A 16,339-nucleotide genomic window follows, 5' to 3' on the forward strand; every position below is an offset into this window, starting at 1 on the left:
CGCTTCTGGTGTGTCCTTCATTTCCTGAGTGATCATGCATGATGTTATATCCCAAGATACCTGCGAGGTAACTTCAATGAAATGACTAGACCCTTGTGTGAGATTTAAAACCTGCTATTTACTCTTTGGGATCCACTTACCTCAATTAAGTCTCTCCTGAGGTAATTATTCTGCTCTCAGCTGTGTTGCAAAGTGATGTTAGTAATCACTGACTGAAATGAACACTAATGTTGGTTAACCCGGATCTGGAGTGGATCTACTGCCCATCCCGGAAACACTGGGCATGAGACAGGAATACACCCATCACAGGGCACACATATGCACATATTCAAATATTATAAACAAAGGGAGAACGATAGGAAACATATTATTTAGGATACTGTGAAGTATTAAACAAAGAGCTGAACCCTAATGTTTTGAGGCAAAAAAACTTAAGAAAAATAATAACTAGAATGACCATTGCTTTACTGCGTGTGGTTAGAATATGTGACATAAATGATGTGAAGTATATACAGTATGGATGTACTATGATTGAAATACTACTCTAGAAAGAATCTATAATGATCACATTGGTGTAAATCTGTAATTTGAATTTAGTGAAGGGGGTTTAAACAGTTGCCTTGCACCTCCAGGTTCAATTCCCGCCTTGAGTCTGTGCGCATGAAGTTTACATGTTTTCCAGGGTGTACCCCGCCTTGTGCCCTAGGTCTCCTGAGATAGGGTTCAGGCCCTCCGTGACCCTAAATACAGGATAAAACAGTATAAAGAGTGAGTGAGGACTAGATTCTAGAAGTAAAATAATAGTGGGTAGCAAGTGAGAAAAATGTGTAATATCACTAAAGACGTTTTCAATGAATTAAATCCAAGGTCTGTAATTTCTAGAAAGCCACGCCCCCTCCATTTGACTGTAAAAATGCATATAAATTATTTTTTGGTTTAACCCTCTAACCCTTTTTATGTATACATGTAAAACATGTATAAAGTGCATTTTGTTTTTTAAAACATGTATGATGTGATTATTCTAAAGATAAATTCATTCTAATGTATGCTAAATCTGATCATCACCATCATTCAAACTGTTGTCCTGGGTAAACTACTCTCCTAAACTTTAATCTACTCTACTTTAAAGAATTAGGCATATTAGGCCTATTCAAGTGCAACATTATGTCTACATATTAGGCATATTATTCAAGTGCAACATTATGTCTCTTCTTTGCAGAAACTTTCTGCTTGTGTCTATATCTTAAACTTTGTTTCACAAAACAGAAACATACAGTTAGAGCGCCAGTAAATAACAAATAAGAAAATGTTTTTAAAAATAAATAAATAACACACATGGGGGGAAAAAACATCATTAATCTTCTATACCACTTATCCTGTATAAAGGGTCACGGGGGCCTGAAGCCTATCCCAGGAGTCTGAGGGCACAAGGAAGGATAAACCCTGGCCAATCAATCACAGGGCCCACACACACACAAACAATACAGGCGATTTGGGAACGACAGTTAACTTAATCTGCATGTATTTGGACGGTGTGAGGAAACCAGAGTACATGGCCATGCACCTCCAGAGTTGAGCAGGAAGCAAACCCTCAACTCTGGAGGTGCAAGGCCATGGTGCTAACCACTACGCCGCCCGTACATGTGCAATCCGGCATGCCGTTGATGGATACTTTGATGGATACTTTACTACTTATATATAGTAAAAAAAAATTGGAAAGTACTAAGTTTTATATATATATACTTATATATATAAATATATATATATATATATATATATATATATATACTTTCAAAATATTTTACAATGTCATTTTGGAATACAAGACCACAATGAATGTATCTTTCTTTTAAACAGACATACTTGTAATATCAGACAATTCTTTCTCAAACGTTATACCTAGCCATAGTCACGTGACTAAGTATATATTTTGGAAATGTGCGTAAAAAAGTGCGTTATTATTATTTTTTATTAATTACCTATTTTAAACGCATTTCATGTAATTTTGTACTTTTCATTTTCTATGGATTGTTTTAAGAGAATAACTATTTCAATTGTTTGAACATTTAATTCTTAAAAATAAGATGATTATAGTACAGTATACTCTGATACTTTAAGGTGAATTATATATGATACTGTACTTTGTTATACTTAGAGGTAAATCTAAGGGTTTGTTTTTTTTTTTAATTATAATTTTTAAAAATCTTTTCCTGAGGTAACTTATTCGATGAATTGTAGCATTGCTAAACACAGAGCTGTTTTTGTCAGACAGGTGAGCTGCACGTGAGCTCATTAAAAACCGAACCGCTCGCGCGCGCTCTTGGCCTGTGTCCCAATCCGCAAACTGTATCTCAAACCTAATATATACTCGTTTCATAAGAATTAGTGCGGTATGGTTTGGTTTGGGACGCGCCCGCGGCGACCTATTAAGTCATTTAGGATGCAGGTTTAGACCTTACAACTGGTACTTTAGACTTCTAAATAAATAAATAAAAACAAACCTGTGAAATATTTCCTTCAGTAGGTATTTAGCTGTAGACTTGTTTAATGAGAGAACTTGTGTCTGGGTTTAGTCTGATGTAGAGACATTATTAAACCAGGCTGAAGTGTGTCTCTGTGTGTAACATGGCGGAGCAAAGCTACAACATGAAAGGAGCTCTGACCTCCACAGCCCAGCTCACTGAGGACCAGGTAAGTCCTTATGGAAATACATCACTCTTCTACTATAGAAATGTCTTTAATATTTCTAATATTGCTACAAATTAAGACAAAAGCTTTTACTCAGGCTCTCTCACAGAGCAACAGAGCTTCTTGTTTGAACTCTGAACCAACCACACACAGTTTTACTTCTTTAGAAATTAACCAAATTAATATTATATTAAAAGTATATTAAGATATATTAAACAACCTCCTCCCCCATTAATTCATCATTCTTGGTTATTAATTTAATCTATAACTCATTTAGTAAATAATTTTTTATTCACTGGGTTACATCTTGATACTTAAATATTTGCAATTTCTACCACCAAAAGAAAGTGTATAAGGACTAAATATTAATAAAGATATTTTTAGATAGGCATATTATTCAGTAATCTGTGAACTTTAGTAACCTGTGCCTGTTTAGGTCACAAGCAGATTTAAGAGCACCAGTCTCCTGTAGGCCTCCTTACATCCCATTTTTTAAAAAAAAAGAAGGAATATCACACATAACTTGTTAAAGCATTTATGAATCTTTTATAAAAATTGTGTCCCTAAGTCTAGACGTGTTTCCTTTTTGATTCTTTAGGTTTGCATATGGTCAGAAATTGATTAAAAATTTATGTTATCCATATAATCCAGAAAATGTGTGTGCCAAAGAAGCTACTTCTAAAGTTTATGCAACATGGAAGTGACCAATCGTGCTTCACTAAAAATTTTAACTTGTATGTGGCCCCAAAGTGGTCATTTTTCTGTCTTATACTGTCTTGCTTTAAAAGGATTATTTAAAATGCAAATTATTCACATTTCTTTAAATATATGAAAAGGCATATGACCTGTAGCAATTGGTTTTTGGTAAAACCTTAAAAAGCAAAGAAAATCTCAATATATTTAGTGTACAAATTCATATTGCAATATCTTTTCATTTTAGAATAATGCACGCTTTCAGATGTCTTTTCATGTGAAATCTAAATTGGCCAAGTTTCATCTAAGTGACAATTAAGATCATTGAAAGATTTTAATTTTAAAAAATTACGGACACTACATAAAAGGCCTTAAAATTGTATTAAGCAAATATGATTTTTTTTATCTGATAAAAATATAATTGTGTTCATATTTACAAAATATAGCCTTTTCTATTATTACTTTCTCTTATAAATCCACCTCAGACTTCATTCTGGTCTTCAGTAACATTTAAGACAGATTCAGGCTTTAACTAGCTGTTTTTATGCCTAATAAAAAAAAGCAACACTTGGGGTAAAAGTTTTGAGGTAAAATTAGAGGTCATCACAAATAGCCAATCATATGGCAGCAACTAAATGCATTTACGCATGTACTGTAAATACGGTCAAGACCATCTACTTTATTTCAAACCGATCATCAGAATGTGGAAGAAACGTTATTTAAGTGACTATTACAGTAAGTGACGTGGCATGGTTGGTGGTGCCATATGGATGGGTCTGAGTGTTTCTAAACTACAGGGATGTTCATACACAATCAGCTGTAGGGTTTCCAGAGAAGGGTCGTAAAAAGATCAAATATCCAGTAAGTTCTCTGGGCAAAAACGCCTTGTTCATACCAGAGGTCAGAGGGAGAATGGTGTAAGCTGATAGAAAGAACAGGAAACTGAGGCTACTATTGCATAGGCTCACCAAAATAAAAAAATAGAAGATTTTTGGGTGAAAAAACCTGGTCTGTTACCTGGTCTATAGGATGGAGTTTTTGTTTTTTTTTTTCTTTTTTTTCCGTTTGATAGCAAGTACTTTTTCCAAAAATGTTATTTGTTTTTTTTAAAGCAGATTTGTCCCTGGTCTTCTCTTTTAGTGAGTGTGCCTTGTGTCCGCTTGCTTACTTAAAAGCCAGCTACAAACGCTTCTGCACATTGTTTTCTAAACCCAAGCTCAAATATTAAACCTGCAGGATTCAGCAAAAAAAAAAAAAACGGAGCTCCATGCATATAATTATACAGTACCTATAGTGTACGATGTATGAGCCTGGAGTGCCTGCCGTCATCATTGGACTTTTACCCTGCAGGAGTTGGAGGCGATCAAGGCACGGGTGATGGAGATGGAGGAAGAGGAGGAGGAGAAGCTGAGGGAAGCGCAGTACTGTTCAGACAAGCCATTTCCCTACGGCCCTCTACAGTCAGGTGAGTTCAGGCAGTCGCATTGTCATCACTTTGTCATCTGGCAGTGCTGCGCTCCTACAGTAAGTTGGGCTTTGGTTGAGGAAGATGCTGACTGCCTTTTTTTCGATCAGGGGTATGTAACTTGTTAAAGTTCCAGGGAAACAGAATGCAAAGTGTTCTGACTTTTTGTTAAGTTTGATTTTTGTCAACTTTACACTTTACTCTAGAATTTTAAATCGTTGACTAATCTTTTACGATTATATGTTTTAATGCTGTGATTGGAGTGCTACTGTCTTGAATGCATCTGTATTATTTTTTATTACTTGCTACCTGTGTGTCACAGGACTTTTCTACAGTATGACACCAGAGGAAAGGATAGACGCTGATGCCAGATCCGTTTACGTTGGGAACGTAAGCTGTGTTTTTATGATCTTTGTCTTGTGATAGACATCGGTTGCCTAACGAGATCTGGTGACTGTAATGTTCAGTGATGTACCTCGTACCTCAAAGTGAAATGCTGATCAGGGTGACATAACCCGTGCAGTAAAATTTCAAATTTCAAATATGATTTCAAAATTTATATATGAAAATCTTACTTAAAATGCTCAGTCCATTTTATTAGGAACACTTTCATTCATGCAGTTGATGTATCCGTGAATCATGTGGCAACCACATAACACAAAAAAATTTTATTAAACGAATACACGTCAAGACTGTGTCTTTGTGACTATGGATAATGTTTATATTAAAATATAAAAAATACTTTTTTAGAAAATGATAATCTGCTGTGATTTCCACATGGAGTTTAGCAGTTTCTGTAGTTTACAGAGAATTGTAAGAAATTTTAAAAGATTAATTGCCAAATCTGTGAACGGAGACTGCTTGTTACTGAAAGAGCTTAGGCAACGTTCACATTAGCATCTTAAAGTGACTAGGATGCGATTTATTTATTTATTTTTTGCCAGTTGTGACACAGATCTGACTTTGTATTGTTGTCTTAACACAGCTGATGCTTTTCAACTCGGGTCTGAGTTTCTTGCGTTTGTAGTACTAGGTGGGTAGTATATCCAATACATAGTCAGTGCGACTTGAATGAGAAAACAGTCAGTTTGGCTTTCATGCAAGTTTTTTTGCCTCTGTGCATGCAAAGGGTGCTGACATCTACAGTCATCAGCACTGGCAGCATAGGAATACACAACAGTGCTAGCAATCGCTGCTAAACAGCTAAAGCGAGATATCTGTTGAGGTCCAGAAGAAGGAAGAAAGCCAAATACAGCCAACTAAATGCTTGCTGTCCTTCAGAGCAAAATCCTAAGCATGTATTAATTTTTTTTTGCTAAAATCTATTGTTTGAAATGAATGAGTGGTCATACAAATATGCTGATTTAACCCAGATGACATGAGCAAAGACGTTACCCCTTAAACGTAAATAATTGAATACTCTAGCTGTTGTTAAAAACAGGTTCTAGCTGTTGTAAACGGTGCATGCTGAGTTTTTAAATGGCAACAGGTGGATTATGGGACGACTGCAGACGAGCTGGAGATCTACTTTAATGGCTGTGGACACGTGAACCGAGTCACTATTCTGTGCGACAAATTTACTGGGCATCCGAAAGGGTGAGGGCATAAATATATATATTGCCTTAGTGTTGTGTTTGTGCATCGAGCCCTGTTTAAGACATTTCTTTGCTATTTTCTTTAGGTTTGCATACATCGAGTTCTCTGATAGAGACTCTGTGAGGATGGCCATGGCTATGGATGAAACCTTGTTCAGAGGACGAGTCATTAAGGTGAGAATGAGTAAATAAAAAAGATCATAACATAAATAAACACAAAGGTATATTGACTGTAAGAACGTCATATTAATGTGCACATAATGGCATTAAGTGTCAACGTGTAATCTTAAATATGAATCTGCAGCAGAGACATGGATCTTTTTCAGCTTATTAGTTCTTCAGGTGAGTAATGGGGTCAGGTATATACCACAGGCGCAACACAAAGCTCCGACCTAGATGTGGCCTTTTGGGCAGCTGAAACACAGGGCCTGGCTATTTAAAGACACTAGACAGCTATTAAGTTTGATATATATGTTAAATACAAAATTAGGATTTATTTATTCATCCATGATGGAAATCTGCCTTACTAAGACATCTCAAGGAAATGAAAAAATATTCACATTTTTATTCATATTCTGGTCAGAAAAATCAGAGCTATTCACATTCTAAAGTGAATTAAAAACTGCTAAATTAATTGAGTTCATATACTGTACCCACCTGCTCACTTCTGAAGGCTTTGCCATTTTGGATTTCATTTGGACAAGCTGTAGCACAGCTTGAATAACAGAATACAGTTAAGAGAGTAAAATCTTCCTTAATTTCTGCATATAATCCCCTTCTATGCTAATGCACTTAACCATGCTTGGATACCATCTAGGTAGAATTCTTTTCTTAGCACACCAGATTAGACTGCCCGCTTCAGGTCTGAAACGCTGGTCTCCCAGGAACTCCTTTAATGCCTCAAACGTAGAAAATAGCTTAGAGTGAGATTGTTACTGTATGTGTTCTCGTGGATGATTGTGTGTACAGTACCTATAGACAGTCTCTTGAGCCGGTGATTTTCATGGATCAGCTGCTCCACTTGCCGAGTGTTCACAGGAGTGTCGCGTCTATTCTATTCGTGAGAAATTTCATTTTGAGCCCCGGTTTGACTTGAACAGTGTGTGAGGTTAAATGAGGTCGTGTCGTATGCATATCATACTGTATGTTAGTAAGGAAATAATATATGGAAGCTTGTTTCCATGCAGCTGAACCTGATTAATCAATTATGCTTCGTATGACCTTTTCAGACTCCTGAGTCGCTCATATGTCATTCTGGATGCTGAAGTCTGTGCTCATTTCTACACAACTTGTAATTAATAAGGGCCGCTGGGTTTGAGCTAATATTTTAATTGTGTGATCCAAAATAAAATAAGCAAACCTGCATAAAGAGCAGTGCACAATGTGTAAAATGTGTGCAAAACACACAACCCAGGCAAATTGTACCAACAGAAAATTTTGCCAACAGAAGCATCCCCAGATCATAACACAGGCTTGTATGGTAGGCATGATTTGTTCCCCCACTTGTCCTCCTTTCTTTTTACCATGATGCACTCATCACTCTGAAACAAAATCTAGACTCATCCGATCACATGACCTTTTTCAATTGCTTCAGACATTCTTTACGCTCCCTAGCAAATTGAAGCCTTTTTTTCCCCGATTAGTCCCACTAAAAACAGTGGAATTTTTAAGGTCATGCAGCTGTTTAGTCCCAATCCCTTGAGCTCTTTGTGTTGAGTGTGGAAATGCTCTTGCTTTCACTTTAAAAATAGACATGAGTTAGATGTGTTTAAGTGATTTTTTTTTTTTTTTTTTTTAGCACACTCATTTAGGATGTTTTTCCGACCACATTTCTTCCTCAAAGATGATGCTTCACCACTATACTTCCAGGTTTTAATAATGCGTTTTACACTTCTTAACCAAATTGTATCCGTTTTATTAAGATGTATGGTAAGAGTGCTAATCTAAACATTCTTCCCAGTGGGGCTTTATGTACATTGCTCTATCCATGTCTAGATGAAGTTAGTAACATGTTTTTATCACAGGTCTTACCAAAACGCACCAACATGCCAGGCATCAGCAGCACAGACCGAGGTTTCACGCGAGGAGGGCGTTTCCGAGGCAGAGGTGCCCGCGCTTCCCGGTTCCATAATGGCTTCCAGGGCAGATTCCGCGGCTTCATCAGGTCAGCGCTCCACACATCATGATAAAGGTTCAGACGCTTAATTGTTCACCTCAGTAACCTGAGATTTAAACAATTGCTGTAGAAGGCGGCTTTTTCTGTGCACCAATGTTTTTTATATTGTAGTACTTTCGTACTGTAACAATTTTAAAAGTAATGCTAATTAAAAATGTATGTAGATAAGTTCTTATACTGTGATAAATGTGACATTTGATTATCCCACTGAATCTGCTACAATATCATTACTCGTACAACTATTGATGGGATCATTGGTCGTAGTTGATCAGTTGATTTCCTTTGCATTTCAAGAAATCGATTATGAAAAATACCAAATTACGTATTCTTGGTGTAACGAGTAGTAACTAATTACATTTACTTGTGTTGCTGTAATTGAGGAGTTTTTTTTGTGTGTGTGTCCTTCTAATTTCTTAAGTAGTTTAAGATATGTAATTTTACTTTTCCTTAAGTATGTTTTGATTGCCTCCTAGTGGCTCAATGGTAAAGTGCTCCCCCTATCATCCGGAGATCGCTAGTTCAATCCCCGGGTGATGCTGTAACCTCTCGCAGCTGGAGATCTAGAGAGAGCTGATTGGCCGAGCTCTCTCAGAGGGGAGGGACGAGAGGTACTTAGTGCTCCCACATTAATCAGGACTCTACAGCCAATCAGGGGCGTCTGTGAGCTCGTGCAAGCGGAAGGAGTGAATAGCGCTGTCCTCCGAGTGTGTTACGGTGCGTGAGCAAGCAGTTCAAAAAGAGGCAATTGGCTGGCGTCACGTGGTTTGGAGGAAACACTGGATAGTCTTGCCCCCCCCCCCCAGAGTGGTAGTAGTAGCTTTAATGTGGGAGCCCTCTAGTGAGGTAGCCAGCACAGAAAAGGCACCAGCTTTATTATGCAAAGGTGTTCCTTCAATTAAAAACAACTAGTTTGAGATTTATATCCGCTTGTCTTTTTTGAACTACACTAGAAATCCCCATTCCAACCCCGATGTTAAAAAAAAAAAAAAAAAAAAAGTACTTTTTACTTGAGTAGATTTTTATAATGGTCACTTTACTTGTACTTCGGTAAAATTTCACTGAAGTAAGAGTACTTTTACTTGAGTACAAAAGTTTATTACTCTTTCCACCTCTCCCATCACTAGTATAAACATGTTAGCTTTTAATCTATATGTAGCCAACAAGTTCCTACTTGTTGTTGGTCTTTCGGCTGCTCCTGACAAGGGGTCGCCACAGCGGGATACCCAGTCCGCACTACAACTTGGCAGAGGTTTTACGCCGGATGCCCTTCCTGACGCAACCCTCCCATTTTATCCGGGCTTGAGACCGGCACTGCATCCAGTGACTACTACATTGACAAAAAGTGTATTTTAAAATGTCTAAGATACAAGTGAATTACTGCAAGCCTATTTACACGAAAAACATTTAATATCTAAAATATATTGTTGATATTTAATTTATTGTAGATAATTTGCTTCATTTCAGTCGTTGCTTTTTAAATCTGATCACCACACTCTGATCAATACATTCCTAATGCCTAGTCAGAAATTACACACAAACCAGATTCAATGTTTTAAAGAAATGTTTTTATTAATTACAGTGTGTTCTGTTTCAGGGGAAGTGGAAGAGCCCAGCCTTGGTACATTTCATACTGACAGAATGAAAATTCTTTTAGTTAATTTTCTCCCCTTTTCTAAGCACTTATGGGTGCTGACTGTTCAGTGTTGTTACGTTCCTGCCTTTAATGTACTTTTGGTCTACACATCGATTTTCATTGTTACATTTTAAGTGCATATATATTTTTGTATGGTTTCTCATATTTTGTCTGATTTAAAGCCTGAAAGATGAAGAGACTTGATTTACCCTGGTGTTATTTTATTTCTATTTTTTATAATGTCCTTTCTGTAAAATGAACTGGTTAGAGGCTGGAGTGCCCTCGAATTTCAGTATTTCTTTTTTCTAATTTCTTTGTTCATTGTTTAATGTAAGTCATTGACAGAAAAAAAATAAATAAAATCATTTTGAGCTTTCCTTGCAGTCTGGCAAATCAGTTTATTAATTGAAAATATCTAACTTTATACAATAGACATATACACAGATGCAGAAACGGGGACACAAGCTTCTGTATGTACAACAGCGTAAAATACAGCTTCAGGAAGACTGCACCATCATAGATGACACCGTGCTGTCAAAAGCCCTGGGGAGAAAAAAACATTTTTGAAAATACATTTATCTCACTGAGGATCAACAAGCAAGCAAAGTGGATATTGTGCAGATTTCTTACTTGGACTGAATCTGATCTCCAGGGTTGTAGAAAGGATTGCACATGACATCTGTAAAGGAGTTGTGCAATTTTCTGAACATCTGTGGAGATGATCAGTAAAGTTTAATGGTTCTGTTGTAAGTTAGGCTGATGCAACAATCCACAACTGGCATACTTTTAAAGTAGAAAAACTGAAATTACAAATACATTCCCTTCATTTTTTTTCAGGCATTTTTAAGGGTTGTGCATCACTGCAAAACACACCTAGCTTTGATATTTCAATTTTACTTTAGATTCAGTAGTCTTCTTGTGATCATGAATATAATAGTCTGTAAACTCTATAGGCCTATATTTAGTAAAATAACCATTTCCATAGCTGCTTGAGGATCAACAGAAAGTGATCAGACATGTTCAGAAAGCACAGCTCTATTGTCTTGTGATTCAACATAATTGCTTAATACTGCTGCTTTGTTTTGTGTTTTTTTTTATTTTGCAGAATTTATGTTAATTAGAGACACATAGTAATGGACAAATAATTAACACGGTTATTTTAGTTATTCAAGATTCAGTGCAGGATTTTGCCAAGAGAAAATAGCAGTGTTGAGTGTGAAATTTCAGCTCACAATCTCGGTAACTGATGCAAAACCTTTACTGCTATTACAATGCCAGGAAATGTCCTACTCACACTTCGTATCTCATTGTCTCTCAGCGATGTGTTTGACGAGTCCACTACAATCACGAACTTCACTTTGGAGTTTGTCACATAGCCGTATCTGGTATTTTTAGTTAAGCTTAAACAATCTTTTACATACAGGCTTTTTTCAGTTTCACCAGCTAAAACTGTTGTTTAAAAGGTCCAGTCCAGCGTAACCAGGTTAAACAAACACTTGATGCTCAACTCAGCTCCATGATGAAATCACTTGGGTAGGTTTATTTTTAAATTTTGTCGAGACACAACCATACACAGTACAATATGCAGTGAAATGCTTATACAACTGCCTGTGACCTAAAATAGTAAGATTTCACTATAATAAAAAATGCACTCATTTAATTACCTACTGTATGTGGGTGCAAATGATCTGTGTGGTTTATGTTTAGCCTAGCAAAAGAAGAGCTACCTAACTCATGCTTAACGCTAAAGCAGTGTGAAATGGAGTTTGTTAACAGGCCAATCCAGTAGCTCAGTTTTAATTGTCATGATATCTGCTTACTTCATGTTTTCGAATATGATAATATTCCATTTAACACTGCAGTAGGTGTTTAAGTATTGGTTAAATAATGAATAATCGGTCTACTTCGTTATGGCATAGGATTAGGAATCCACCTACTCCAACTTTAACTGCCCTGCCCTTCCACTGTTCCTGCACTTATAAAAGCACAACCTGTTGTTTGAAGTCATTTAATCAGAAGGATACACTTTGTAGTCCTCTGTAGGGTACAACAGTCCCAGGTAGAGCTCTCGCTGATCAGCAATGGCTTTACCAACTGCGGAGATCTTCTCCTCCACAACGTCCAGTGATGTGTGCACTGTGTAGTGGAATTTCAGCTCACTCTGCGTTGGAACGCTCCGGATGTACAGAGGGTAATTCTGCAGAAACATAAACACAATTATTTTACGCAATCATACCAATAACAGAAACGGAGCACGTTTGGTCGGCTCACCAACAATGTGTAAAGCCTGAACCAGTTGCACTTATACAAGTAATGTCCTTAATGACTAATTACCGATCATTACTGTTCCCAATGATCAGTCATTGACCACAATTTCCCTACAACCAATCACTGATCACCATTGTCCCCATTGACCAATTGGTGATTAGTTCAAATAGGCAATTTTGGGAACACTAATTAACCTAATCTGTATGTCTTTGGACGTCATCTATCGGAGGAAACCGGAGTACCTGGAGGAACCCTCGACCCTTGAGATGCGGGGCCACAGTGCTAACCACGACGCCATCATACCACCTCCAGTGCATTTTTTACACATTTATTTATAAAAATCTACTCATATTTAGTCCCATTATTGTGATACTTACAAATAATCACAGCTAATTACTCACTCTATATCTTTTCCACTTATTCCTTATCCCCCTCTAACTCCTGACTTTTAATTTTGATTTAAGATATTTAGTAAATATATAATTTTTTGTTGCCTCAACCAAATACTATTTCTAAAACATAGGTATAGATAAATAGGATATTCTTTTAGAAATCCTTGTGTTTGGAATTCCTTGTTTCAATGTTCGCAAATAGTCATGACAACTTAACGAACAGGAAATTAGTCTAGTACTTGAGCTAACGATGAGTGAATGAGTGTTGCTATAACTAAATACTACATATAATAAGTAAGTACACCCTTCTAATTTCAGCAAATTCAGATATTTCAGTATATTTTCTCAAAGGACAATAGTATAAAAATGAAGCTTGGATATATTTTAAAGTGGTCAATGTGCAGCTTGTATAACAGTATAGATTTACTGTCCTTTGAAAATGACTCAACATACAGCCATTATTGTCAGAATAGTTGACAACAAAAGTAAGTACACCCCAAGTGATAACAGCTGTACATATTTAACTATGCAAAGTCACATGTCCTATTCATCGTTTGTCAGTGGAGAGTGGCGAAACGACATGTGTCTAATATCCAGCAGCTCTGTGATATCATTATGGAGGAATGGAAGAGAATCCCAGCAATAAGATGTGCGGCTCTGGTGAATTTCATGTCCGTGCTAGATGATAGATTGTGCTCACACAAAATATTGACACCTTGGAGACATGTTTTGACATGTTCACTTAGGCTGTACTCATTTTCGTTGCGATTTATTTAGACAATAAATTTTGCATGTTGAGTTATTGTACAGTAAATCTGTACTCCTATACAAGCTGCTCATTGACTACCCAAAGTATGCCCAATTTCCATTTTTCCATTCCATAATATTGTTTCTTGAGAACATATAATAAAGTAGTTGCTTTATTCTTTGTTCTTGTTTTTTGTATTCTTTGTCTCAGCGGTCACAAATGGTAAAGACATTTCATCAAATTAGTCCAGGATATAAACTAACGAATTGAAGTTCTTAAGCATGCCTTATGTACAGTAATTGCCCCTGAAAGGATAAAACTGGTCCTAAATATTGGTTAAGCAGTCGGGAAAATGATTTGTAGAAAGAGTTAAAAGGTTAAAACTAAAAGTAAGCTGATCAGCGATGATGTAATCAGTGATATTATTTCAGCTGGAAACCCAGGTTCATGTTTGCCTTTCTTTTTGTATGGCAGAAACCTCTTAGAAATAACCTTTTTTGTAAAGTTCAGTATCTTACACCTTGTTACTTCTTTCGTCGTCAGCCAAATACACTTCCTGTTTGGTAATCGAAGAGTCAATCATAAATGAGAAGATATGAGAGGAGAAGAGTAAGTTCTGACCAAAATACAGAGAAAATCTTTCTATTATTTATTTAGAAGATTGTTCCACCTTTCCTGTAAACTTATGCAGGCAGAATAAGAGCATGATCATGCCCAAAATGTTCAGTCACTGTAGTGTGTATTTCCTCACTATGAGTCTCCTGTTAAATAAGGAGGTCCATATTCTGTATATAAAGTAAATAAAATAGATTAAACTTTATAATGAATAAAGTAATAATACTAAAATCATCTTCTAGGCTATTCTCTTTCAATCATATTCTGGGTTAAATATCAAATGAATCCAAGCCACCATCAAGTGCACAACATGGCCAGGCAGTAACGCAGGCTGTTAGAGATCATCATTTTAAAGAATGCATTGTCATTGCAAATTAACTTATATATTATATCATCAGGAATTAGCCGTTAGCTACCATAACAAAAGCAAAACGATTATAAAAGCCACATTTATTTAAAGACAGTTAAACCAAGGTCAGGGCATTAAACATTTCGCTGCTTTAAATTAATCCGTGGGTCTATTTTTACGGCAAGCATAGTGATATAAACGCGAATTAAAGTCAAGTTATATATTAATTTACCTCCTTCGCTATGACAGCTACGCACACCGCCATGTTGGATTTTCAACAAGCCGGAAGTCACGTCACGTGACAGCGTCGACGTGGTCACGTGACACCAAAAGGGAAGTTTTCTTTAAAAGTTTAGCCATGTAGATTTTTTCTTACCTTAAAATTTTCTGATTTCTTGTCGTTGTTGTTTAAGACTTTACTTTTGTTAGGACTCTCGTCCAGGGAAAATATCGTTATGCTTTTATAGAAACACTGTTCGAGCGAGCTGTTAACTCACATGACTCTCGATACACTCGAGCACTCAGGGAAATGAAGTGAAATGAAGTGAAATGAAGATCCGCAGTGTGAAGTGCTCTTCTCTCCTCCTCTGGACCGTCTGGTTCATTGGGATCGCCGAGACCCACAAAGGTTCAACTCCAAATATTATCATAATGCTTATGGATGATGTAAGTCTCGAAGCTATTTCCAGTTGTTTCCACCTTTCTCATGTGCAGTCCACTTGTGAAACTGTGTATCTGTGTTTCAGTGAGACCATTATACAAAGAAAGATTTATCCTGTCCTTATTTGGACTACCTTAACTTTTTAATTCATGTATTCAGTCTGATAAAACCTGCTTTGTGAGTTTCCACCCTGATACTGTACTTATTGTTACACACATTGTTGCCAGGTTGTGTTCAGGGGGAAAAAAAGTTCATCTGGGATTTCATTCACCAGATGACATTAAGCTTTTATTGTGAATAAAGTAAAACTTTTGTGAGATTTTGTAACTGATCAGTGCTGATCACTGATCGGCATCGTTCCCAAACAAATCACTAATCAGGATTGTTCCCCAGCAACCGATCAGTGATTGGTTCCTGAGGAATATACTGTAGGCTTATGCAAGACAAGATTTACAGGTTGGTTGTTGTTTGGATTTCTCAACTTGCATATACATGCCTGTTGCTGAAAACAGTTCACAGTTGATTATCAGCTTTTTTAAATAAGTCACTAATGTGTTCAAATATTGAATTACATCTAAATAGCTGACAATTATGGTTAAATTAAACTGATCCACATTGTTCTAGTCACACTGATCAGCATTGTTTCACTGATCATTGAGTCATTGCTTAGGAGTGCTGTGCTGGTCTGTGATTGGTTGCTGGAGAATGATGCTGATCAGTGATTTTATGCTGGGGAATTGAATGGTTGCTTAGGAGCAGTGCTGGTCAGTGATTGGTTGCTGGGGAGCGATGCTGATCGGTCATTGGTTGTGGTGGAGCGAAGCTGATCGGTGATTGGTTGCGGTGGACCGATGCTGGTTAATGATTTGTTTTTGGGATCATTGCTAGTAAATAATTTGTTGCTAAGGACCAATGCTGATCTGTGATTAATTGCTGTGGAACGATGCTGAACGGTGATTGGTTGGTCATGAACGATGCTGATTGGTGATTGTTTGCAGTGGAGCGATGCTGACCGGTCATTGGTTGATTGTTCAGGAGCATGCTGGTCAGTAATTG

The 16,339-nt window shown here is 36.9% G+C and overlaps 3 protein-coding genes across 4 annotated transcripts in view; 2 read left to right on the forward strand and 1 right to left on the reverse strand.

Moving 5' to 3' along the window:
• Positions 1-2,382: 2,382 nt before the first annotated feature.
• pabpn1l (PABPN1 like, cytoplasmic) lies at positions 2,383-10,345 on the forward strand. 2 transcript variants are annotated; one of them, XM_053493331.1, is made up of 7 exons: positions 2,383-2,691; positions 4,732-4,846; positions 5,169-5,236; positions 6,336-6,442; positions 6,528-6,615; positions 8,466-8,632; positions 10,212-10,298. In XM_053493331.1, exons 1-6 carry the CDS (start codon positions 2,626-2,628, stop codon positions 8,625-8,627), a joined length of 606 nt encoding a protein of 201 aa, XP_053349306.1. In that variant the 5' UTR covers positions 2,383-2,625; the 3' UTR covers positions 8,628-8,632; positions 10,212-10,298. The 2 variants fall into 2 exon arrangements, with proteins under 2 accessions (XP_053349306.1, XP_053349305.1); XM_053493330.1 differs by having other exon boundaries at positions 2,385-2,691; positions 8,466-8,605; positions 10,212-10,345.
• A 278-nt stretch (positions 10,346-10,623) lies between these two features.
• Positions 10,624-14,925, reverse strand: trappc2l (trafficking protein particle complex subunit 2L). The gene is made up of 5 exons (XM_053493334.1): positions 14,855-14,925; positions 12,275-12,447; positions 11,545-11,632; positions 10,881-10,960; positions 10,624-10,793 (listed from the first exon to the last, which is right to left on the reverse strand). Exons 1-5 carry the CDS (start codon positions 14,885-14,887, stop codon positions 10,748-10,750), a joined length of 420 nt encoding a protein of 139 aa, XP_053349309.1. The 5' UTR covers positions 14,888-14,925; the 3' UTR covers positions 10,624-10,747.
• galns (galactosamine (N-acetyl)-6-sulfatase) overlaps positions 14,924-16,339 on the forward strand; it is a 38,087-nt gene continuing 36,671 nt past the window's right edge. Inside the window, exon 1 of the mRNA XM_053493326.1 lies at positions 14,924-15,288. Coding sequence (XP_053349301.1) covers positions 15,172-15,288 — 117 coding nt within the window. The 5' untranslated portion in view covers positions 14,924-15,171. The remainder of the gene's footprint in view (positions 15,289-16,339) is intronic.

The sequence above is a fragment of the Clarias gariepinus genome, chromosome 3 (assembly GCF_024256425.1).
Source record: "Clarias gariepinus isolate MV-2021 ecotype Netherlands chromosome 3, CGAR_prim_01v2, whole genome shotgun sequence".
Classification (NCBI taxonomy): Eukaryota; Metazoa; Chordata; class Actinopteri; order Siluriformes; family Clariidae; genus Clarias; species Clarias gariepinus.

Coding starts and splice junctions, on each gene's coding strand:
- pabpn1l (XM_053493330.1), top strand. CDS start 2,626: ATGGCGGAGCAAAGCTACAACATGAAAGGAGCTCTGACCTCCACAGCC. Junction 5,237..6,335: donor GATCCGTTTACGTTGGGAAC/GTAAGCTGTGTT, acceptor AAATGGCAACAG/GTGGATTATGGGACGACTGC. Junction 8,606..10,211: donor AGATTCCGCGGCTTCATCAG/GTCAGCGCTCCA, acceptor GTTCTGTTTCAG/GGGAAGTGGAAGAGCCCAGC.
- trappc2l (XM_053493334.1), bottom strand. CDS start 14,887: ATGGCGGTGTGCGTAGCTGTCATAGCGAAGGAG. Junction 12,448..14,854: donor TAGCTGTCATAGCGAAGGAG/GTAAATTAATAT, acceptor ATGTTTCTGCAG/AATTACCCTCTGTACATCCG. Junction 10,961..11,544: donor GAGACAATGAGATACGAAGT/GTGAGTAGGACA, acceptor TCATCTCCACAG/ATGTTCAGAAAATTGCACAA.